An 18,355-nucleotide genomic window follows, 5' to 3' on the forward strand; every position below is an offset into this window, starting at 1 on the left:
AGACTTTTACCTCCCATCTCCTCCCCAAATTGTGCAAAGTCCACATCCTAGAATAAATTCCTTATCTCATAACTTATAGTGGTCCTGCTTCCCTGAATGAACCCTGACTGATACATGTATGTTGAAATAGTCAACAAATGTAAAAGTGGCAAGCCCTAAAACGGCACATGGTAAAATCCGCAATTGATAAAAAATGGACAGAAGAACTGCTTATGGATATTCTGGGCTGACAACATTGGCAACATCATCATGTTGTTTTGAATTTAAGATCTTGAGCCCGGCGCAGTGGCTCACACCTGTAATCTCAGCACTTTGGGAGGCTAAGGTGGGCGGATCACAAGGTCAGGAGTTCAAGACCAGCCTGACCAACATGGTGAAACCCAATCTCTACTAAAAATACAAAAGTTAGCTGGGCATGGTGGCATAGGCCTGTAATCCCAGGTACTCAGGAGGCTAAGGCAGGAGGATCGCTTGAACCCGGGAAGTGGAGGTTGTAGTGAGCCGAGATTGTGCCATGGCACTCCAGCTTGGGCAACAGAACGAGACTCCATCTCAAAAAAAAAAAAAAAAAGACCTTAAAGCTGGCTAATTTGCTTCTGTTCTAGAATCCTTCCTCTATCCCATCCTTAGCTCCCTTGGATCATGCCTTTGTCTCTACGGTTTTGTGTGTATTTCCCTCCAGGTTAGGGGCTTGTCTTGTCCTATTTGTCTTTGCACTCTTTGCCAGAAGGGAAGTAAACCCTGTGCCTTAAAAGAATTCAAGGAAGGAGTGATTAGTTCTGGCCAGAATAGCTCCCAAACATGTCCACGGGGGTGCTGGCACGTGACCTGGGCCTAAGTGTCTTATCAGGACCTCAGTGGGCAGAAAGAGGGAAGTAAGAATAGGTAATATTTATCTCCATGCTGTGTGCCAAGCATTGTGCTAAGGGCTTTCTTTACACATTAATGTATTATCACATCAATTATGTGAAGCAAGCACTATTATATCCTCATTTTATATATGGGGAAACTGGGAATCAGAGTAATTAGAAAACTAAACCATCATCACATTTCCCTACTAATATGCAAGCAAAGTTCAGGGCTGAGGGGGTTGGCTTGTCCTAGAATTTAACAGCCCTCTAAGAGTGGTACTTTCAAAACTGCAATATAGGGAGCTGAGCTATGAGGATGCAAAGGCGTAAGAATGATAAAGTGGACTTTAGGCACTGGGGGAAAGGGCGGGAATGGGGTGAGGGATAAAAGACTACACATTGGATATAGTGTATACTGCTCGAATGATGAGTGCACCAAAATCTCCACTAAAGAAATCACCACTAAAGAACTTTTCTATGTAACCAAACACCACCTGTTCCCCAAAAACCTATTGAAATAAAAATAAATAAATAAAAGCAAAACACAGGTTGGGTTCAGTGGCTCACACCTATAATCCCAGCATTTTGGGAGGCTGAGGTGGGTGATCACTTGAGGACAGGAGTTGGAGACCAGCCTGGCCAACATGGTGAAACCCTGTCTCTACTAAAAATACAAAAATTAGCTGGGCGTGGGGGCAGGCACCTATAATCCCAGCTACTGGGGGAGCCAAGGGAGGAGAATTGCTTGAACCCAGAAGTCAAGGTTGCAGTGAGCTGAGATCACACCACTGCACTCCAGCTTGGGTGACAAACTGAGACTCCACCTCAAAACAAAAAACCAAATGTTTTCCCAGGCATGAGAAAAAAAAAAACAACAAACTGCAATGTAGTCCTTGAATATGTAAAGAAGGCCTGGAAAATGGGAGGAGTGTGTGTGTGTGTGTGTATGTGTGTGTATGTGTGTCTGTGTCTGTGTGTGTGTCTGTGTGTATCTGTGTGTCTGTGTGTATCTGTGTGTCTGTGTGTGTGTATGTGTGTCTGTGTCTATGTCTGTGTGTGTATGTGTGTGTGTCTGTGTGTGTGTCTGTGTGTGTGTGTCTGTGTGTGTGTATCTGTGTGTGTGTATCTGTGTGTCTGTGTGTGTATCTGTGTGTGTCTGTGTGTATGTGTCTCAGCAGTGGTAATGATGTTTTGTGTTGTTTTCTTTTCTCCTGGGAGAACGGAAATGAGGCAAGAAGAGAAAAGGAAAGAAAACAGAAAGGCAATTCTGTAACCTTACAGAAGGTGGTAGAAATGATGGAGGGATGTTTTTAAGAACACGACCAAGGAGATTATAAAGTATGACTAACGTTCACTTTTAAGTTGCCTGACTTTTGCTGGGCATGGTAGCTCACGCCTGTATTCCCAGCGACTGGAGCAGCTGAGGTGGGAGGATCACTTGAGACCAGGAGTTTGAGATCAGCCTGCGCAACATAGCAAGACTGTCTCTAAAAAGGTGCCTGATTTTCTGCAGTGTAAAGCCCTCCATCTTCCTGAATTTTTAGTAAAAATAGAGTCTGCTGTACATGCAAAGACGTGTCAGTGTGAATTTATGTAAAATAAGGAAATGGCTGAGGCTTGCATTTGAGTTATACAAAATAGCAAGATGAGCCCTAAGCTGAACTAATTCACAGAAGCAGAAGGTCAGAACAAGAGGCAACCCAGATCGCAGGTCTCCTAGGAACTCGCAGAGGTCTTAGGGGAGGCACCGGACTTTCTAGTTTGTAGAATGGTGTACTCCAGAAAATCTCTGGATCTTAAGGGGCAAGAAGGCTCCAGCTGACTCTTCTGTTATTTAAGAAACTGGGTATGTGTATCCAGCCTGGAGGCAGAATCTGTGAGCTTGGGGACAGGCTAGCATCAAATGTGGCTGGAGGGTGGGGGCCAAAATAGAGTGCTGTGAGGAGTTGAGATGGGACAGATGTAGCCCTTATGCTCATGGAATTCAACAACTATTAGGATATTCAAATTATACAGATGAAAAAATGGAAAAGCAATGCAAGAAGGGATCTCACCGGGTGAGGTGGCTCACACCTGTAATCCCAACACTCTGGGAGGCCAAGGTAGGAGGATTGTTTGGGCCCAGGAGTTTGAGACCATCTGGGCAATACAATGATGTCCCATTTCTAAAACAAGTAGTCAGGTATATTTGGCACAGCTGTAGTCTCAGGTACATGGCAGGCTGAGGAGGGAGGATCACTTGAGCCCAGGAGGTTGAGGCTGTAGTAAGCCGTGATTGCAGCACTGCACTCCAGCCTGGGTGACAAAGTGAGACACTGTCTTAGGAAACAAAAATTTATTTAATTAAACATCAAAAGGAAAGATTAATGTGGCCTCCCACTTTTGTTTTTTTTTTTTGAGATGGAGTTTCACTCTTGTTACCCAGGCTGGAGTGCAATGGCACGATCTTGGCTTACTGCAACCTCCGCCTCCTGGGTTCAAGCAATTCTCCTGCCAGCCTCCTGAGTAGCTGGGACTACAGGCATGTGCCACCATGCCCAGCTAATTTTTTGTATTTTTAGTAGAGACGGGGTTTCCCCATGTTGACCAGGATGGTCTCGATCTCTTGACCTCGTGATCCACCCATCTTGGCCTCCCAAAGTGCTGGGATTATAGGCATGAGTCACTGCGCCTGGCCCTGTTTTTATTTTTTAAATAAAAAAATTTTTTTTAGAAACAGGGTCTTACTCTGTTGCCCAGGTTGGAGTGTAGTGGTGCAATCATAGTTCACTTCAGCCTAGAACTCTCAGACTCAAGCAATCCTCCCACCTCAGCCTCCTGAGTATCTGTGGTGTGCCACTACGATGGTTTTTTTTTTTTTTAATAGAGTCAGAGGAGAGACCACATTGCCCAGGTTGGTCTTGAACTCCTGACCTCAAGCAATCCGCATGCCTCGGCCTCCCAAAGGGCTGGGATTACAGGTGTGAGCCACCTCATCCAGCCTAGATCCCTTCCAAAATCACCATTTAGTTATTTTGAATGGACTTTGGTAGTGAAAGCTTTTGAAAATAGTCAACAAGCTGCCTAAAAACACTAGTCTTCCAAGATCAGACAAGATCGGGTGCATTCAGGGTGGTATGGCCATAGACTAAAGCCACTAGCCTTAACGTGCGTATATAGCATGGACAAATGCACCAGACACCTGTCATCTTCCCCCAAACCCTGACCTGAGAACTACCCTCTTTCAATCCTGATCAAAATTAGTAGGGAACAAGGAAAATCAGGCCCTTTTGATCAGGAATTTCATTGTGACTTCCAAAATATTTTGACCTTTGGAAATATTCTAGAACAAGATCCTAACTTATCTCTCAGCGTTAACGGTCTCCTGTGAATGCCCAAGTCAACAAATGTTTATTGAGCACAGACCATGTCAGGCACCGGGAGTTACAGAGAGAACCAAGACCCAGTCCCACTCTTGAAGAGCACAATGACTTACTAAAATCCAGAAATGACTTTTAAATACACAATGACCTGGCCTCGAAACAGTCTTGAAGAAGCATTCAACATGTAAGCTTTAAAATACTCTTTCCCAGACTTAACCTTCTTTCTTTTGGTACCTTACCTTGCCAAAAGTGGGTTGGGTTTTTGTTGTTGTTGTTAAATATTAAAATGTCAGGGATGTTCTTTTAAGAGATTGCTCAACAGGGCCTTATGTTTCTCAAACGAGAACTTTTGTACAAATTCAGTAACTTTATGGAATAGAATGAAAGACACTATCAAGCAGGCTTGAAGTTGAGGGACATTAAATCTACTTTTCAGACTTTATTAAGCCTGAAGCCCACAAATACCTTCACTCCCAAATCACCATTTATTATGGAAGATAAGAGCAAATGACTTAAAGAAGAGAAACTGCAAAACAACATCTTAGCGATTTGTCAGAAAACAGCCTCGGAGGACAGTTAATAAGAAAATTAATCCCAAAGAGCTAATATCCACCCCTGTGCTGTAGTAGAGTAGCTAATCATGATTTCCTCTTGCCTGAAGGCTGTTTCTGGAAACAGGGACAGGCTCTGCCCTTCCCAGGTGAGCACGCTCAGGTGGGTTGGGACTGCTGCTAGGCTGCTGTTTCTTAAGACTGCCTCCTTTTCCAGGCTCAGGGAAACACCATTGCCTTTTCCTAGATTGCTGAGAATTTCCATGGGCCTCATGGCCAAAGCAGCTTCTTCTGTGGCACAGGTAATATTGGAAACGGGTTTATACCTTCAGGAAAAACTCACACTGAGACAATGGATCACTCAGCAAGGCTAGTTTACTTCCTGTAGGAAGGGTGCAACTCGCTGGCAGTCTTGCCACAAGAGCACACCTGAACGAAGCAGACAGGGACATTTATAACTGTCACATGACGCAATTGCCCTACTGCTGTGTCCAGTTTTCATTAGCCAGAACAGGACCTCACATTCTACGCTTGACCCAATTGGCTAAAAACTTGAAAATTTCCTGGATAAGGCGGAAAGAAGGTAAGAAAGAAGACAAAGCTAGTCAGAAGGTCAGGAGTGTTTCCAAATAAGGAACAGCATGTACCAGGGTTTGGAGCTTGCCCAGTTCTGTTCAGACATGCTGGAGCGAGTCAACGTAGCTGATATAAGACGTAGCTGATTTAGAGAATATATAAACATGGGTATATGTTTATGCTAATAACAGACAATGGCCATAGAGCAAGAGATTGTAACTCTTTATAATGTAGTCTGAGATATAAACTTTGAAGAACTTTCCCATCTCTCACAGGTAAGTTCATGGATCTCTTGCTGCCCTCAAGTGTGGTCGCTGCTCAGCACTCTGCAAACCTAGAACTAAATCTTAGCCCCTTAGAGTCACCATTAAAAGCCTCTCACACAAGGAAAGTGTGTGTGTGTGTGTGTGTGTGTGTGTGTGTGTGTGTGTGTGTGTAAAACATGTGTAGCAAGCTTGATTGATGGTCTGGTAAAATGGAGGAGTCTTGCATTCCAGCAACACAACATCAAACATATTAGCAAGTCTTGTTCTTACAAATCTTTCTGCCACCCCACTTGTGGCCAGAAAGGCTTGCTCGTGCTCTCCCTTCTTGAAACTGCCTTTGCAAAAATTACAACACTGAGAAAATTATGACAGTGAAAGAGATCTGATCTAACCTCTTGCCTCTAACCTTCAAACTGCACTTGGTCATTCCTGGGTGTGGGCCAAGCTAACTTTGGGAGAAATTTAACTTATAGCTTAAATAATAGTCCTTTCCAAAACTAAACTTGCTTTGTAAAAGTAATGAAAGGCCACCAAGTTTGGAGGATGAGAGGGGTCTGAATTCTGCTAAAATGTTGGCATAGTTAAACAATTACCAGCCATTATTCTGGAGGTCATAACATTTGTGACTTCCCCAATTACTTCTGTAAATAACATTACTATTGTAGAACTTAAGATTGGCCTTTTGTGATGTCTTTTCAGACTTTTGCATTTCTGATGACCGGTGACTCCACTGGGACCAGAGACTCAATCCTCAACCGGTCCTGTGGCCCCCACCTAAAAGTGTACTCAGCACACAAGGACCATTTCCACGCTCCATGACTGCATCCCCAACCAATTAGCAGTACCCATTCCCTAGCCTTTCCTGCCAAACTATCTTTAGAAAACTCTAGCCTCCAATTTTTGGGGAGGCTGATTTGAGTGATAATAAAACTCCAATCTCCTGTTTAGCCATCTTTATGTGCATTAAACTCTTTCTCTATTGCAATTCCCTTGTCTTGATCAATCGGCTGTATCTGGGCAGCAGGCAAAATGAACCAATCAGTCAGTTACATCCTCTCTTCTCACTCCCCTTTTTATCTTCTTCTCTTCTTTTGATCTCAAATTCAAATTCCTCCCATTGGATTGCAATGCCTTGGAACAATTTAGCACTCCTCATCCTCTGCTCCTTAACCCAGCTCCAGCCTCCCTCTGCACCACTCATAGTGGCTTGGCTAAAAAGCCTGATTCTGTTCCTAGACAAAGGCCATCTCTCCCTCATGGGTAGTGTGGTAGTGTTTAAATATGTCTACAGATTCTTTGATACTTCTTTCAAAGGGTGACACTTATGTCTCCTCCCCTTTAGTATGGGCTGTCCTTAGTGACTCAATAAAGGCCCACAGAAGTGACATGTGACTTTCCAGATGAGGGCAAAAAAGGCACTGTGTCTCCCTCCTTAGATCACTCACCCTGGGGTAAGTCAGCTGCCCTCACAAGGACTCAGAGAAGCTTCTCTCTCTCTTCACATCCTCCATTGCTTATTCTTCCCAACAAACACCACCACGCACAACTCTGGGTCAATGTGCAAAGTGTGGAAAGGGTAGACAGGGAGGTGCTGGCTAGAGAAGTAAAGAGACAAGACCAAGGCAATTGAGTGCAGCAGAGCAGTGCATCGGCTCCAAGCCACAGTGACCTGAGTTGAAGTCCCAGTTCTGGCACAGATAGGCATGGTATAAGGCTTGGCCCAATGTAAGTACTCTTGTGGTGATAGCAATTATGGTGATTATTATTGGTTGAGCACCTACAGTGTGCCAAGCTCTATGCTAGCTGCATTAAACACATTACCATATCGTTTTCTTCCCTTTTTTTTTTTTTTTTTTAAATGAGAAGGAGTCTCAGGCTGTTGCCCAGGCTGGAATACAGTGGTGCAATCTCAGCTCACTGCAACCTCCACCTCCGGGTTCAACAGATTCTCCTGCCTCAGCCTCCTGAGTAGCTGGGATTACAGGTGCCCACCACCACACCCAGCTAATTTTTGTATTTTTAGTAGAGATGGTGTTTTGCTATGTCAGTCAGGTTGGTCTTGAACTCCTGACCTCAAGTGATCTGCCTGCCTCAGCCTCCCCGGGTGTTGGGATTACAAGCATGAGCCACTGCACCTGGCCCGAATACGTATGTTTTTGTCTCCACTTTATAGATGAGGAAATGAAGGCTCAGAAAGACAAATTTGCTGAGTCTGTTTTTATGCAAAGAGTCAATTTATGCTAGATACACATGAAGCTCCAGACTGCTCATAAGATAAATGATTGGAACTCAAAACAGGAAAATTAGGACAAATATGTAGCTCCAGTTCTCTACTGAAGAAAGGAAAATAAGTTCACGTCATTTCAATGGGCAAATTCACACAAATACCAGAACTCATTTAATCAGGTCAGGAGAAACCCTCTTGGAAGGAGAAAACCAGCAAAATAGAACATAAGGGTAACATGTAAACCAGCTCAGCAAAACTCTCTGTGGAAGAGACCAGTCCAGACCAGACAGAGCCCAGCCCCAAAGGCCAGTGACTTAGACTCTTGGGAGACTTTGAGCAGATTAAATTAATAGAGCAATTAGGGGCAGGAAGCAGGCTAAGCCTCTTAAAACTCAGAATCCAAGTGGAAATTTTCAGAACAATTTGGTTTGTAGGAAGGAATCGAGTCATGCACTTTTAATTTCTCTTTGTTTGGTTTCTTTTCAACATGCTGAAATGGCAAGTCTGAAGAGCAATAAATAAACACAGGTTTCTTCTGAGATGCAAACAGCAGGGAATCATTAATTTTTAAGGTCCACCCATTTCCCAAGGAGCCCTGCCTGGTGTTTGAGGTTTAATCAACTCACAGGGGACAAGTTTCCCCTAACCTACACCACGATCACCCCAGGAAGCCTCTCTTGCCTTTTGGAGGAAAAAATATTGGCATCTTCCATTGTTGCAAAAATAACAAATGCTCAATATACAAAACTTGGAAAATTTAAAAGGGCACAAAGAAAAGAAAAGGAAAAAAATAAGCACTGTAATCCCATTTTCTACTTTTTTTTTTCTTTGAGACAGGGTCTCATTCTGTTGCACAGGCTGAAGTGCAATGGCACAATCGCAGCTTACTGCAGCCTCAACCTCCCAGGCTCAAACGATCCTCCCATCTCAGCCTCCCAAGTAGCTGGGAATACAGGTGTACACCACCATGCACAGCTAATTTCTTTTTGTATTTTTTGTAGAGACGGGGTTTCCCCAAGTTGCCCAGGCTGGTGTCGAACTCCTGGACTCGAGTGATCTGACCCCCTCAGCCTCCCAAAGTGCTGGGATTACAGGTATGAGCCACCTTGCCTGACCGCCATCTCCTACATTTTGAAATACATTCTTCTGGTAGTTTAGATATAAGTATAAATATGTAATTCGAAACTAAACTGCCTTTAGCTGTTCCTGCATGTTGATGGGAGGCGTGGCAAAACCACCTTTGTAAAATTTTGACTGAGACAGTTCAAGAGATCTAACTTAAACTGACTCCATCTTGCTTCTAACCTCCAAGCTGTCCTTGTTCTTTCCTGGGCGTAGGCTGAACTAACTTTGGAAGAGACTTCATTTTTCTAGTTTAAAAAGATGGTAACAGCCCTTTGCCAAAGCAGACCTCCTTCTTGCCTAGGGACTAGATTGCCTTTGTAGGACTAACATTAGCCACAAGATTAGAAATTATGGTTTAGGAGTCATGCAGCTGGAGGCTACAAGAAATCCCTCCTAAGATCAGTGCTTGAGATATTTTGCAGACCCTGCACTTGATGGATTAGCTGGCACCACCCAGATCAATAAACTGGCTCATCTGCTCTTGTGCCCCGCCCCCTGCCCCCAGGAACTGACTCAGCACAAGACAACAGCTTCCTCTTCCTTTGATTTCATCCGTGACCAATCAGCACTTCTGGCTCACTGGCTTCCCTCAACCCACCAAGTTATCTTTGAAAACTCTGCTCCCCGAATGCTTGCGGAGACTGATTTGAGTAATAAAAAGAGCTCCGGTCTCCTGGACAGCCAGCTCTGCGTGAATTACTCTTTCTCTATTGCAGTTCCTCCATCTTGATGAATCGGCTCTGTCTAGGCTGTGGGCAAGGTGAACCCCTTGGGCGGTTACGGTGGCCGAGGACATAATTCATATTTGTGGAGAAAAGCGTAACATTGAATATTATTTACTATGTGCCAAACACTAAGCACTTCATACATATTAACTCCAAGAAACTTTCGTCTACTGCCTGCAAGTTCAAAGATATTCTTCTGTATGTAACTCATTTAATTCTCAGCAACCCTACTCAATATTAGTGCCATCCCATTTTGTAGATAAAGAAACTAAGGCAGGGAAAGAACTGTGCCCCAAACCACACAACCAGTAAGTGGCAGAGCTAGGACTTCCTCCAGAATCTGCTCCAGAAGCCTGTGCTGTGTGCTCCATGCTGTGTGCTGTGCGCTCTGTGCTGTGTGTCGTAGGCTGTGCGCTGTTTGCTCTGTGCTGTGCGCTGTGTGCTGTGCGCTCTGTGCTGTGTGCCGTAGGCTGTGCTCTGTGCTGTGCGCTGTGTATTCTGTGCTGTGTGCTGTGTATTCTGTGCTGTGAGCTGTGTACTCTGTGCTGTGTGCTCTGTGCTGTGTGCCGTAGGCTGTGTGCTGTGTGCTCTGTGCTGTGCGCTCTGTGCTGTGTGCTGTGCGCTGTGTGCTCTGTGCTGTGCTCTGTGCTGTGCGATGTGTATTCTGTGCTGTGCGCTCTGTATTCTGTGCTGTGAGCTGTGTACCCTGTGCTGTGTGCTCTGTGCTGTGTGCCGTAGGCTGTGTGCTCTGTGCTGTGCGTTCTGTGCTGTGTGCCGTAGGCTGTGCGCTGTGCGCTCTGTGCTGTGTGCTCTGTGCTGTGCGCTGTGTATTCTGTGCTGTGCGCTGTGTACTCTGTGCTGTGCGCTGTGTACTCTGTGCTGTGTGCCGTAGGCTCTGTGCTGTGTGCTGTGCGCTCTGTGCTGTGTGCCGTAGGCTGTGCGCTGTGCGCTCTGTGCTGTGCTGTGCGCTGTGCTCTATGTGCTGTGCGGTGCTCTGTGCCGTGAGCTCTGTGCTGTGGGCTGTGCACTGTGTGCTGGGCTGTGCTGTGAGCTGTGTGCTGTGTGCTGTGCGCTGTGTGCTGTGTTCCGTGCGCTGTGCTGTGTTGTGCACTGTGCTCTGTGTTGTGCTGTGCGCTGTGTGCTGTGCTGTGCGCTCTGTGCTGTGCACTGTGCGCTGCGTGCTATGTGCTGTGCTCCGTGCACTGTGCTGTGTTGTGCGCTGTGCTGTGTGCTGTGTGCTGAGCTGTGCTGGCATCGTTCTCACTCCTCCTGGCGGCGGCGGGAGAATGGACTGGTGGGGCTTTCTCCTTGTTATCTTCTGTCCCAGACCGGATGTCTGTCACAGTCATTAAGGGGTCTCGTCTGTAATGCCAGGAGGTGTAGCACAAGATGGGAAGGTGGGGGACACATTGAAGTGACGAAATCCTAGCGGGAGGGCCAGCCTGGAGGGGCGCCAACACCGCAGCTCGCAGGCCCTGCCCCGCCCCGCCCCGCCCCAGCAGCCAGAGCCCTGCAAGCAGCCTGGGCTTTCTACGCAAGAGGCATCCACGCTGTGCTGCTCTAAACATTTGGGAGAACGTTAGGCTGGGCGTGGTACAGGCTCACGCCTGTAATCCCAGTACTTTGGGAGGCCGAGGTGGGAGGATTGTTTGAGACCAGGAGTTCAAGACCAGCCTGGGTACCAGAGCCAGACCCGATCTCTAAAAAGAAAAAAAGAAAGGAAACATCTGCCACATGCTCATTTTCCTTACAAAGGTGGTTTTGGAGAAATGGCTGAATCCCACCTCTGAGCTGGGTCAGAGAAGGGAAAAAAATTAAGTCTGGTTGGTCTGAGAATGAACCCCATGGTCCAGAGGCAGCAGTAAACCCCTGGGAATCTGGATAAACTTGAGGAGGACACTGTTCTTTGTACTTTACATCAACGTGGACTGGAGGATACAACCGGTTTTATTTCAGTCCCAGAGGACTGAGTGACTTTGGATGACACGTGCAAGAGTGTTGTACATTCATGCATGTATATATGTGTGATTTGTAACATGTATATTATGTGGTTTATACAACAGATGCATGACATAAACATGTACACGTAGATACGTAGAGAATTCTTTATAAAAAGTGACATTATAATATAATGAATCAATAAATCTATATATAGTATACATAGTATATATCAATGTAACAGTATATTATAAATCTTGTATGTTATATATAACACATATACTGTTTTATATATAAGATATGTAAATGTAAGCACATATTTATATACTATTAAAATGTAACATGATATATGATTTAGTGTTTTTCCCATTAAATTTTTTAAATAGGACATTATTATATATATAATTTTGTGATTTTTTTTTTTTTTAAGATGAAGTCTCATTCCGTCACCCAGGCTGGAGTGCAGTGGCACGATCTTGGCTCACTGCAACCTCTGCCTCCCAAGTTCAAGAGATTCTACTGCCTCAGCCTCCCAAGTAGCTGGGATTACAGGTGCCCACCACCATGCCTGGCTAACTTTTGTATTTTTAGTAGAGACAGGGTTTCACCATGTTGGCCAGGCTGGTCTCAAACTCCTGACCTCAGGCAATTCACCTGCCTCAGCCTCCCCAAGTGCTGGGATTACAGGTGTGAGCCACTGTGCCCAGCTGATTTTTGTGTGTTTTTAATTTAGGCATATACTGTGTATGTTTCATCGTTTCAATATTAATGAGATGATTGTTAATATATTTTTATATTGTTTTGGTTGTTTTTGAGGCGGGGGTCTCACCATGTTGCTCAGACTAGCCTTGAACTCCTGGGTTCAAGTGATCCTCCTGCCTCAGCCTCCCAGCTAGTTAGGGTTACAGACACACACCACTTCACCCATCTATATTTTTATATTCTATATGGAGGTACCATAATTTGCTTAACCAGTCTCTTATTTTGGTTATGTGTTGCTGTTTTGAGTTTTTGCTATTATACCTAATGGTGCTAATTAACTTTCTTATAAATAGAATTTAGATTCTGATGTCATACATCCTGCCAGCACCAGTCAGGGCCAGACAGGAAACAGGTGGCACACTCAACCTGGGCAATTGAGGGATATCTAATAAAAGAAAGGTACAAAGGTGTAGGCTGGGTTTAGGGAAACCAGCTAGGGATGGTGCAGTGTCCTAGGGATACTACCTCCTCTAGAATATTTTGTTATTGCTTCATTTTTCATTCCTTTTAGTACTTGTGAGGTCAAGTACTTTTTATATGTTTAATTTTCTTTTGTGAATTGCTTTTGCCCATCAGGGAGTTTATTTATTCTGATTCGTTTGTGGAGTGTTTTATAAGTATATTAACTATTGGTTTGTTTCCACAAATATTTCAGTTGGTTTGTTATTTTTTATATATGGCTCCTGTTGTTTTTCATACAAAGGAGTTTAAAATTTTTACATAGTCAAACTATTAATCTTTGCTTATATGTTTTAGAATGATGCCAATTTAATAAGACTCAACAAATGGAATTTAGTCTATTTTATAGTTTCTTTTTAACCTCTAATTCTTATCTTCTTAACCAGAGCTATAACTTTTGTTATCAAGTAACCATTTATACTAAACCTGAAAAAATGGAATGTGATTTTTTCCCCTAAAAAATCTTTACAAACACAGGTATCAACATGAATCATCGTATTTCCTGACCTTGTGATCTTCCATTACGGTTTCAAAGCAGGGAAGAGTAACTCTGCTTTTTTTTTTTTTTTTTTTTTTAAGATAGAGTCTCACTCACTAAGCTGGAGTGCAGTGACATGATCTCAGCTCACTGCAACCTCTGGCTCCCAGTTCAAGTGATTCTCCTGCCTCATCCTAGGCTGGAGTGCAGTGGCGCAATCTCAGCTCACTGCAACCTCTGCCTCTTGGGTTCAAGTGATTCTCCTGCCTCAGCCTCCTGAGTAGCTGGGACTACAGATGCACGTCACCACGCCCAGCTAAGTTTTGTATTTTCAGTGAAGATGGGGTTTTGCCATGTTGGCTAGGATGGTCTCGATCTCTCGACCTTGTGATCCACCTGCCTCGGCCTCCCCAAGTGCTGAGATTACAGGCGTAAGTCACTGCACCCAGCCAACTCTGCTTTGTTAAAAGCAAATTCATCTTCTAGGTGCTACAAGAATGATAAACTTTTTTTTTTTTTTTTTTTTTTTGTCTTTGTACAAGATCTTATTAAAGGTCGTTACAGAGCAACATCCAGATTCCAGAATGCAGCTGCCAAGAAGACCCTGTTATGCTGTGGGGACTGGCTGTGGCATGGCAGGCGGCTCTGGCTTCCCACCCTTCTGTTCTGAGATGGGGGTGGTAGGCAGTATCTCATCTTTGGGTTCCACGATGCTCACGTGGTCAGGCAGGGGCTTCTTAGGGCCAATCTTACCAGTTGGGTCCCAGGGCAGCATGATCTTCACCTTGATGCCCAGCACACCCTGTCTGAGCAACACATGGCGCACGGCAGTGTCAACGTAGTAGTTAACAGGGTCTCCGCTGTGGATCATCAGGCCATCCACAAACTTCATGGATTTAGCCCTCTGTCCTCGGAGTTTCCCAGACACCACAACCTCGCAGCCTTTGGCCCCGCTCTCCATGATGAACCACAGCACACCATAGCAGGCCCTGCGCACAGCAAGCCCTCCCAGGAGTTTGTAACGCAGAGACTCTGCCTGAGCAATTGCGCACAGACCTCTAGTGGCCACCTTTTCAGCATAAAGCTCTACGCTGCCCTCTGGAAAGCCAAACCTCTTCTGAACTACCGCAGTCAGCTCCCGAATCCGCCGGCCCTTCTCACCAAGAACATTCTGTGTTCTGGTGGCTAAGATAATGATTTCTGTCCTGGTTGGTGTCACTCGCACCTCAACTCCAGAGTAGCCATCTTCAGCCAGCTCCCGAGTAAGAAACTCATTCAGTTCAGCTTTGAAGATGCCATCAGCGACAAACTTCCTCTTCTTAGAAATTTGCACGGCCATCTTGCCGCCGCGCTCCGCCGAAAGGAAAAGCGATAAACTGCTTTTTTAAGGAGAATGCTTGCCTGAACCTTAGCAGACATGCCCTGACTTAACACGTCTAAGCGAAGCTAGAGCATTTTTTCAAGAATCATCTTTATGATGTTCAGGATGAATTAAATGGAGGAAAAGTGGTTTTAAAAATAAAATCAGGCCAGGCACAGTGGCTGGCGGGGCGCAGTGGTTCATGCCTGTAATCCCAGCACTTTGGGAGGCCAAGGCAGGCAGATCACCAGAGGTTGGGAGTTCAAGACCAACCTGGCCAACATGGTGAAACCCCATCTTTACTAAAAATATAAAAATTAGCCAGGCATGGTGGTACATGCCTGTAGTCCCAGCTACTTGGGTGGCTGAGGCAGGAGAATCACTTGAACCCAGGAGGCAGAGGTTGCAGTGAGCTGAGATCACGCCACTGCACTCCAGCCTGGGCAGGAGCAAGATTTCATCTTAAAATACAATAAAATAATAAGATAAAATCAGGCCAGGAATGGTGTCTCACACCTGTAATCCCAGCATTTTGGGAGGCTGAGGTGGGCAGATCACTTGAGATCAGGAGTTCACCAACATGGTGAACCCCCATCTCTACTAAAAATACAAAAAACTTAGCCAGGTGTGGTGGTGTGTGCCTATTATTCCAGCTACTTGGAAGGCTGAGGCAGGAGAATTGCTTGAACCCCACCTCATCATTCTAACTACCCAGGAGGGGGAAGTTAGAATGAGTCAGTATCACACCACTGTACTCCAGCTTGCATGACAGAGTGAGACTCCATCTAAAAAAAATAAATAAAATAAAAGTAAAAAATAAAATCACTTCATAGACTATGACACAAATATAAAAAATAATATATGAACATAGACTTGGGGCCAGTCATTCTGTGTTGTAATCCAGCTTCACCATTTACAAGCTGAATAATAGGAAAAACCAAAGTTTTCTCTCTCTATACTCACACTCACTCTGTACTTCACTTCTGATACAAAATGTGTAGGGTTTTTTCCTCCCACACATCCATTCTCCAGTGGACACCAGCTTGTTCTAAATTTAAATCAATTCTGACACCATCTACCTGGAGTTAGCATCAGAACCCACAGGTTCAGGGTTCAGTCCTGCAAGATGGGCTCCCACTTCAGGTCTCAGTCGCAAGTACAGGCCGCCTACACTTCTCACCAACTGGATATAAATCAGAGGTTTCCATAAGCCCCTCCTTGGGTTCGATCATTTGTTAGAATGGCTCACAGAACTCAGGAAAACACTTAAGTTTATCAGTTTGTTACAAAGGATACAGAAGAACAATCAGAGGAGATTCTGTAAATGCCTTCTAAGCAATAAATATGCTTAATTAAAATTATATGCTCATAAATTGCTATCAGTATTTGGTAGTACCTATCTGTCTAAAAAGACATTTTCACAGTTGAAATACATAAAATTTCATTACGCATTAGTATTAACAGATGAACATTTGCAATAGATTTTGATAACAGGGAACAGCAATTTTGAACCTCAATCAAAATGTTTCCCTCTCCCAATGAAAAAAAATTATTATTATTATTATTATTCTTGTTGTTACCATTTTTTGAGACAAGGTTTCACTCTGTCTCCCAGGCTGGAATGCAATGGCACAATCACAGCTCACTGTAACCTCTACCTCCCAGGCTGAAGCAATCCTCCCTCCTCAGCCTCCTGAGTAGCTGGGACTACAAACACGCACCAGCATGCTTGGTTAATTTTTAAAATTTTTTGTAGAGACAAGGTCTCAGGCTGGTCTCAAACTCCTGAACGCAAGCAATCCATCTGCCTCAGCCTCCAAAGTACTGGGAATCGAGGCATGAGCCACTGAGCCTGGCCTAAAAATAAAAAATTTAAATTAGGTTTAGTTAGGCCTCAGAATCAAGTGTTTCCTCCTGTCTGATGGTTCTGTTACATGGAATCAGTACAATCCTGATTCCCACCTATGTGTGACTGCAAATGGTCACAGCCTTTAACTACTTGCTGGTACTCTCAGGATATACTTCAATTAAACTAATCTAAATGTTTGAAAAAGCAATAGATTTTTGTTTAAAAATGGAATCTACTGCCAACATGTCTTGTCATGAATACAAGTCCATTGAGTAGCATCCAAATCATAATCAACATTCAAATGATGAATATGTTCTATTTACCACCCAGTGCCCTCACTTGCCAGTTACTGCACAGCTCACTATTATGCTGGGTTTGATTTTAAGTGAATGGGTAAGTACAGACCTGAATTTTTTTTCCACTTCTTTTTTATATGGAACATTTCATGAATTTTCATGTCATCCTTGGGCTGCGGTCATGCTAATCTGTGTATCATTTCAACTTGAGGATGTGTGCTGCTAAAGTGAGAACCAGATCTAAATTTCTTTTATTGAGATGGAGTCTTGTTCTGTCTCCTTGCTTGCCCAGGCTGGAGTGCAGTGGCGCGACCTTGGATCACTGCAACCTCTGCCTCCCAGGTTCAAGCAATTCTCCTGCCTCGGCATCCCCTAGTAGCTGGGATTACAGGCGTGTGCCACCACACCTGGCTATTCTTTGTATTTTTAGTAGAGACGGGGTTTCACCATGTTGGTCAGGCTGGTCTCGAACTCCTGACCTCAGATGATCCACCTGGCTCAGCCTCCCAAAGTGCTGGGATTACAGCGTGAGCCACTGAGCCCAGCCAAGATCCGAATATTTTTAAGAAATAAGGGTAGATATTGGGCACAGTGGCTCATGTTTGTAATCCCAGCACTTCAGGATGCTGAGGTGGGTGGATTACTTGAGGTCAGGAGTTCGAGACCAACCTGATCAACATGGTGAAACCCTGTCTCTACTGAAAATGCAAAATTAGCCGGGAGTGCTATTGCATGCCTGTAATCCCACCTACTTGGGAGGCTGAGGCAGGAGAATTGCTTGAACCCAGGAGGCAGAGGTTGCAGTGAGCCAAGATTGTGCCACTGCACTCCAGCATGGACAACAAGAGTGAAACTCCATCTCCAACAAAACAAAAAAGAAATGAGGGTAGAGCTATGATGTTTCTTACCCGTGTAGTTACAGGAAGGTCATGGCAGTGTAGAATACAGACTCGATAAACATTCGTTCATTGAATGAACGGGTGAATGAGGTTTTTTCCTCCTCTGGTTTGTGCTGTGGTAGTCTCCACCAAGTCACAATCTGATATGGAACATCTGAATGTGCAAGTTTGTGTTTGCATGTGTTTGTTACAGTTTTTAGAGACAGCATGTAAAATAGTGACCAAGAAAGGCTCTGGAGTCAAGATTCCTTGGGTTCGAACCTCAGCTCTGCCATTTTCTAGCTTCATGGCCTTAGAAAACCTGCTTAATTCTCTGTGCCTTAGTTTATTCATCTGTAGAAGGAGGATAACAATAGTACCCACTTTATAGGATAATTGTGAAGATTAAATGAGCTATTCATGTAAATAACATCACAAATTTGCTTAATATAGTTCCTGCCGAGGTGTCTAGTTTTAGGCCTGACAAAGTTATCTGAAACCTAGTCATACCCATGACCTTTGGCCTAGTTACATCCTCCCCTTCAGGTGTGATTGTTTGTGCTATAGCCCCATTGTTCTATCCCATTGACACAAAACACAACACAGCCCAGAGCTGCTGGCCCTAATAAACCTAATGATCAATGCCAGAGTC

General features: G+C 44.4%; 1 protein-coding gene, 1 long non-coding RNA gene and 1 other non-coding gene across 4 annotated transcripts in view; 1 reads left to right on the forward strand and 2 right to left on the reverse strand.

Annotated features, from left to right (window-relative positions):
* The window catches only part of LOC105719680 (uncharacterized), a 60,214-nt gene extending 50,572 nt beyond the window's left edge, over window positions 1–9,642 (forward strand). For both annotated transcript variants that reach the window (XR_010345599.1, XR_010345598.1), the window contains 2 exons: window positions 8,835–8,927; window positions 9,464–9,642. This is a non-coding gene — a long non-coding RNA (uncharacterized LOC105719680). The remainder of the gene's footprint in view (window positions 1–8,834; window positions 8,928–9,463) is intronic.
* Window positions 9,643–13,841: 4,199 nt separating this feature from the next.
* On the reverse strand, window positions 13,842–14,688 carry LOC105719681 (small ribosomal subunit protein uS3). The gene has a single exon (XM_012455871.3). It carries the CDS (start codon window positions 14,657–14,659, stop codon window positions 13,928–13,930), a length of 732 nt encoding a protein of 243 aa, XP_012311294.2. The 5' UTR covers window positions 14,660–14,688; the 3' UTR covers window positions 13,842–13,927.
* Window positions 14,689–16,956: 2,268 nt separating this feature from the next.
* LOC135278146 (U6 spliceosomal RNA) lies at window positions 16,957–17,060 on the reverse strand. Its single transcript, XR_010345703.1, has one exon. It is a non-coding gene; the product is annotated as a U6 spliceosomal RNA (small nuclear RNA).
* Window positions 17,061–18,355: the final 1,295 nt, after the last annotated feature.

This window comes from Aotus nancymaae, unplaced genomic scaffold (assembly GCF_030222135.1).
Source record: "Aotus nancymaae isolate 86718 unplaced genomic scaffold, 86718_ANA_hifiasm-v0.15.2.pri h1tg000036l, whole genome shotgun sequence".
NCBI classification, from domain to species: domain Eukaryota; kingdom Metazoa; phylum Chordata; class Mammalia; order Primates; family Aotidae; genus Aotus; species Aotus nancymaae.